Source organism: Poecilia latipinna, unplaced genomic scaffold (assembly GCF_001443285.1).
Source record: "Poecilia latipinna isolate Pla-1442-1.1 unplaced genomic scaffold, P_latipinna-1.0 Scaffold735, whole genome shotgun sequence".
NCBI lineage: Eukaryota > Metazoa > Chordata > Actinopteri > Cyprinodontiformes > Poeciliidae > Poecilia > Poecilia latipinna.
The window spans coordinates 196,842-203,505 of record NW_015113351.1 but is presented as its reverse complement, the minus strand read 5'-3'; the positions used below and the strand labels follow the sequence as shown (position 1 = coordinate 203,505).

At 38.7% G+C, this 6,664-nt stretch overlaps 1 protein-coding gene across 7 annotated transcripts in view; it reads right to left on the bottom strand.

Annotated features, from left to right (window-relative positions):
• Positions 1–1,283: 1,283 nt before the first annotated feature.
• The window catches only part of nrcama (neuronal cell adhesion molecule a), a 54,006-nt gene continuing 48,625 nt past the window's right edge, over positions 1,284–6,664 (bottom strand). For 3 of the 7 annotated variants that reach the window (XM_015045625.1, XM_015045621.1, XM_015045624.1), the window contains 3 exons: positions 4,562–4,693; positions 4,404–4,482; positions 1,284–2,085 (listed from right to left, as the gene is read on the bottom strand). In XM_015045625.1, the coding sequence (XP_014901111.1) occupies positions 1,851–2,085; positions 4,404–4,482; positions 4,562–4,693 (446 nt within the window). In that variant the 3' untranslated portion in view covers positions 1,284–1,850. Of the gene's footprint in view, positions 2,086–3,719; positions 3,732–4,403; positions 4,483–4,561; positions 4,694–6,141; positions 6,295–6,392; positions 6,516–6,664 lie in introns of all 7 variants that reach the window. The other 4 variants (XM_015045618.1, XM_015045619.1, XM_015045620.1 and 1 more) reach the window with 2 other exon arrangements.

Sequence of the window (6,664 nt, the reverse complement as noted above, 5' to 3'; positions counted from 1 at the left end):
TAGTGTTCAGCAACAAGGGTACAATGTAACGGTAATAGAGTATAAGGTAAATGATGGTAGAAACCAGGAGGCTACAAACAGACTGTTTGGAACCACAGTGGCTTGGAAATGTGTTGATACTTTTACTTTTTTATTGGATTTTGCCACATTACAACCTTAGCTCCAATGTATTTTTTAATAGCTAACGTAAAAGTTGCATGACTGTAAAATGGAAGGATTAGGATTTATGATAACCAACATTATTTTTTGCAATTGTAAAGTAACAAAAGGGCGATGTGCATTTGTGTTCTGCTCCTTTTATGCCTTGATTTATCTAAACAAAATCCAACTATTTTTCTACATCTGCCTGTTAATCGGAGGGTGTGCCTTTCACTTTTGAACAATGGACAACAGAGGCATTCACCCTGTATGACAAAGGACATTAGAGGGCATGCAGACACTCACAGAGGCCAGATACATGGCATGCATGCTTTTCAGTTGAAGGGGGGAAAAAAATCAAAGTACATGGAAAGAACCGATGCACTGTATGAACAGAAACTAAAACTTTAAGTAAGGAACCTCAAAAGTTTCCAACTATCAGCAATTGCCTTTAAAAATCACCAAGGACGAAATACATTGGGGGATGTTTAATTTTTTGCATAAACGCTTACGTTTTGTCAAAGTCTTAAGAGTTTGATTCGAGAAAATCAGTTTCTAGATTTGGAAAGCTGGTAGACACCCCTAATAACTTTCACCTGCAAAGACAAGCTTAATGTGACTCAGCTAAGTACAAATGCATGCCACTTTTCTTAGATTTTCATCATGAAAAATATTTTGAGAAATCTACGTGTCGATTATGAATCACCTTGTGTTGGTCTCTCCTATAAAATCCAAATAAAACCCATTGAAATATAAGGTTGCAATGTGAGAAAATGTGAAAAATTTAGTTTAGCACTGCGCTGCTAGCATGCAACACCAGGCTGGCTCTCCAGGCTTCTCAGGCTCTACGACCGGACACACCTGACCTGGACATATAGCTCCCATTCTTTCTCTAGCACACACACACACACGCACAAACAGTCCATCTGTAATAAAATAAAGAAAGGCAGTTAAATAAAAACACCTACTAGTTTCTACTTTGAGTCACTCTTTTTCGCAGCTGGAATCACAATACCACTTGCTGCCATGTTTTTTCTTCTATATGTCAAACACCATATAACACTTTTCTTTTCTGCAAGTAAGAAAATAACACCCTGGCTTACAGGCGTGCACCAAATACAACGCAAGATGCAGCATACTTCTGCAAAAAAAAAAAAAAAAAAGGAGACAAGAGGAAAGTAAAATGCTTAACAGACACACAATTTGCTCCATGCAGTTGCTTATGAATGTGATTCACTTATATTAGCCTGCCTGCGGATCATATGCCATACTTCCATCAAATATATATATATATATATATTTATATATATTCGCTATATTTATGATGTTTGTTAAGAGATCACTAACACGCACACGTACACTTGGCCTTGTTTCAGTCTGAGTGGTAAAATCCCCTCTGGCACATTTCGTCTGCTTTTCAGTATTGCTCGCCGTCTCTTTTCTTCTTTTAATGGTTGTGGGGGATTCTTAAGTGTGTGTTCACTGGTAGGTCACAGTGCGACTGGGGCTGCCGGGGTGTGGAGATGAGGACATGTCAGCAGTCTTGGCGTAAAGGCAGCCTTGACCACCAGAGTGACGGCAACCACAGGGTAAAGGTAGGTGCCCGCGACGACGGCTGTCGCCTTAGCAACTGTCACCACCGGGATGATCACATTTGCCAGGGTGACGCGGGGACTACCGTAGCAACCGCCGCAGCCAGGAGGGCGGCCGCGTTAGACAAACGAGTTCATGGCGTTGACGGGCGACGGCGCCTCCGAACTCTCGTTGCCCTCGTGCGTGTCCTTCTCCTTCTTGCCGCTGTACTGGCCGATGAAGGAGCCGTCCTCGTTGAACTGTCCGTCCCCGCCCTCCCCGTAGTCCACTAAACTGTCGTCGCTCTCGTCGCGCCGCACCGTCCCGTTGGATGGCGTCCGGCTGCCCTTCAGTGGCTTGTGGTCCTCAGTGTCACTGTTAAGAGGGCGGGAAGGTGAAGGAGCGAAGATTCGCTGAGAAATTATTCACGCCGTGGAATTCAAACAGGCTCTTCAAACACATTCACATCCTACAGCTATTCCACTGCACAAGTGCTACAAGAACATGGTGGCATTCCTTGATGCCAAATTTTACGTCTACAACAATTAGGCATGGGTCAGTTTTCAATATGCAAGATAGGTTTCCGTTTTAAACAATGACTTTCTAGAACCTTCCATTATGTTGTTTTTGCGGCATAAGGTGGTTGCTGCAGACTGACAGTCGGCCGAGGGAAAGAAATTTAAAATAAACTTTCATCTAACGTTTATGGAATGAATTTTTTCACTATTTTTAGCACAACATTTTCAACAAATACTGGCAACAACATGCAAGAGTTAGAAAGTAAGGCAAGATACAAATGAAGAAAGGATTCTATCACCAAACATCACCTGATTTCAATACTCTGTTTGTCTAGCTGTCCATTATACCAGCCCATGCCTAATTATAACTACACAAATTAATTAAGTCAACATTTACTGCACACAAAAAAAAAACAAATTGTAAGTTGTTCATATTACATTTTATGTTCCTGTACTTGTACAGTGGAGCAGCTCAGCTACATAACAGTATCATGTATAGCGTTAGTGCTTTAGTGCTTTAATGCTTGAAGCCTGTGCACTAATGGAGGAAGTCTGTCAAGTGCGTGCTGTTTGACTTGTTGCAGAGAACCTGAAATAAGAACTATTTTAGTCAATATGCCAGCAAGTAACATGCAGCAATCCAAAATGCAATCAGAATGTCTATTTTGATGCTGCATTTCAGTAAGAACTCCTTAGTCTAATCCTTTTTTTAATGCAAGCTTTTCAAGGATAATATCAACTCCGCCTTTAGATTTTTTTTTTCTTTACCGACTGTTTACAATCAACAAAGCAGTATTTATTTGTTAAAATTATGAAAACAGGGTAAATAAAAGCAACTCTTTTTGTGTTAGACCATTTACTAAGGTAATACAGACCCAGTTACACATGGTATTAACTGGAGGGGATAACTTTTAAGTATCTTTTTAAAACCGTAGAGAAGCTGATAACCGATTATTGACACATTACAGATGGTTTGAAATAAAGCTGGAAATATAACGCTCCTCTGTGCTGCACTAAAACAAGTCACAAAAAAATTCTTGGACTACTCCCTTCAAATTTAGGCAAGGAAATATTTTACAACTAATGAGGATCCAATGGCATAAAAGCTTGTCTTTCCCATTTTGAAGAGCAACTAGACGATGGTAAAAGCAGATATACGCATCAGGGTGACATTATGGAACTACAAAAAATAGATAAATTTATATTAAAGCTTTTTAACAGATCTATACATATCCATTGCTCAAAAACAAATAAAAACTAACAAGGAGACTAAGACAGCTTTAAAAGACAGCAATGTCTGGTTTCCTGACACTAACGTTCAAGTTATTAAATGTTATTTAAATGAACAAGACTGTCACCTTAATGCCAGGTGTAAACAGGGTCTGCGCTGAAGCTGCTTGTCCCCACAGATTAATCCACTAAAGTTAGAAAGCGCTTTAAAAGCAACCGAGGGTTGCGTTAGGTGCATGCTGGTTTTATTGCATGTCTTACCTCTCCATTGACCTAAATCCCACAGAGGAGAAAGATAAAAACGCAAATTTACATAAACAGCACTTTGTGGATAATTCATTAGTTTTTGGCCACAGAAAATGTATATGTATATATATCTCACAAAGATGAAAACTTACAAAGATGCAAGTTTCCATTTGCATCTTTGTAAAGAAAGCATGCAAATGGAAAGTAGAAAACAAACAAACAAAGCTCCTTTAATAGTTAAACCAAAGAAACTATATCTAAATTCCAAAATATACCTTGACCTAATAATGTCATCATTATGTCAAGGTTCTTAATTACATCTGCTAAAGCAAGATGATCTCATTGGAAAAACAAACAAACAAACAAAACAACTAATAATGCATTTGTTTCAACCTTTTAGAACTAGTTAGTGTACATGACTGGGTATTGCTTAAAGCTAAAGTACTGTGGATTAATCAAAACCTTTTCAGGATTACAGGGTCAATTAGACGGCCAATGAAATGGTGAGTTGGTAAAAAAAAAGAATGTTGTGAATTTTGCCTTGCCTCGATGGAGCGTTTGAAAATGGAGCCGGGTGAAGGGGAGTGTCTCTGTAACCTGACGACATGGTTTACATACATAAGGTAAATTAAAAGAAAAAAAAAAGAAAACACATGTATTTCTTACTGTTACTCTATTGTAGAGAATGTTTTCTCTCACCTGTACTCCCCGAATGTCCCATCGTCCTCCTTCATAGGCTGGATCTCTGGGTCTTGATGGGCATCTTCTTTCTCTTTAACTGCAGACACCACAATGAGAGCCTTTTAAATATGTACTCTCCGCAGTCATGCAGTTTACTGGTGCCAGCTGTGCTTTACCTGGATATTTGCCACCTTTGTTTCTCTTGATGAAGCATACGATGAGAAGCACCAAGATCAGCAGAGCGATGGCGCACATCAGTCCGATGAACCAGCCCTGCGTGGCGATGTCTACCTGCCGGTTGGGGACAGCTGGAGGAAAAGACGGAGAGAGACAGGAAGGCGGAAAAAGAACAAATGGAAAGAGTGAGAACAACCGGCTGAGTACATTTGAAGAGATGCACCAATAAATGGGCGGGAGATCTGAAAATGGCTAACTTAGCTTGTTAAAACAGTCGTTCTAACCAACGACTGTCTGGTTAGAACATTAAAAGCATGAAATCTTTCCTATTGGCAAATTAGGAAACAAGATGCACTACAAACGTAGCTAAGCTCAAAACTTAGCTATTTTCTGTAGCAGTGAGGTGTTTAAAATTAAGTCTGAAAAAGCACAAAAGTAGAAATTGTTGAGACGAGACTGTTTTCACATAAAAAAATATCTTGAACTCATCCAAGTAGCTATAAATAAAAAGGAAGCAACTGTTCTTCTGTCTTATCCTTCCGAGGTTTTGACTCTCTTGTTATTGAACCTGCTGGATTTATAAAAGTTGAAATTTAAGCTAAAGTCCATAATTTCCATTCACACACAAATAAAGAAAATTGCTACGGTTAGTAATCCTACCCACTCACATAGTGGCCACTCTTACAAATATTTATTGACTGCTCACATTGTGAGAATGGAACAAAACAAACAAAAAAACCCATTAAGTCTTGTTTAAGGTTTGATCAAACTGGAGATCAGAAATCTGCCACTAATCTTGGTGCATCTCTTTACATTAATAGTGAAACTTAAATGTTTGGGTGGTTCTTGTCATGGAGTCCAAAACTAAAGTTAACAGAGACTTCAAACTTTGAAATGAAAATTCAAAGATGGATCAACATGCAGATTTTTTTTTTTGAAACATTAAGTAAAATGACAGAGGGAATAGAACACAAATAACAGAAAAAATGATATTAGAGTAATTATTAATGTCACATGCGACATTCATTTTGCTTTGTTCTTTTTTTCTTGAAGTTTATTTATTGTGCTTTCATATTTAACATGTCATGTCTTTCATAATCCTTTCATTGAGTAAAAAATTGTGATTTTTTTTTTCTGGATATTATATGAGTCCAGAGAGAAGATTTAAGGATTTGAACACAGCGCAGTTCAGATTCTCTCATGTGTTCTCGTCTGTAAAGATTTGAGTTTATTCCTGTAGGAGTTGCTTTCGGATTACACATGCATCACAACTATTGAGTGAAACACCACTGAAGGTAGGTCTGATTGGACACAAACTCCTCCCAAATTCTCAATAAAATCTTTTTGACAAACAAGATCTTTTCAAGAGATCAACTATTTTAGAAAAAAAGAACAAAATCTGAAACATGGCGTGAGGAGCAGGTGAAATGAAAATGACCTGAAGTAAATGACGACAGCTACAAAACGACTACATTCACGGCTGACTGCAACAGTCGATGCCTGGTGACTGAAAACAACAGAAAACCGACTTAAATCAAACACAAAAGACAGCCTTGCACCCCGAGGCACGCCGCCTCACCTGGCACTGTGACCGACACTTCATTGGTCTTGTGGACCGCCGGGCCGGCGCCATCTCTAGCTACCACGCGCACAGAATAGGATGTCCCAGGCTTTAGGCCTTTTATAGTATGCGAATGTGTACCATTTACTGACTCCCTTTTCCACTCATCACCTGGAAGTGGTGCAGCGCATGGAGAGGGATTAGAGTCGGACAACGTTTGGAAGAGCTGTATGCACATGGAAAATGGAGGAAGCAAGGAGATCCCTTACTGTTTTCTACAGCATATTCCACAAATAAATTCTTATTGTGTCCAAAGTATTCCCAACTGATCACTAGGCCTTCCTCTGACACAGATGCGTTAACCGTTCCGAACACAGACCCAGCAGAAGTCACTGGGCAGACAAAAGAGAAAACAGATGTTCTTATTTAAATATGAAACAGAAATTTCAGCTTAGAATTTTTTTTCATTTTGATCAAGTTATTATATATATATATATATATATATATATATTTTTTTTTTTTTTTTTTTTTTTTTTTTTTT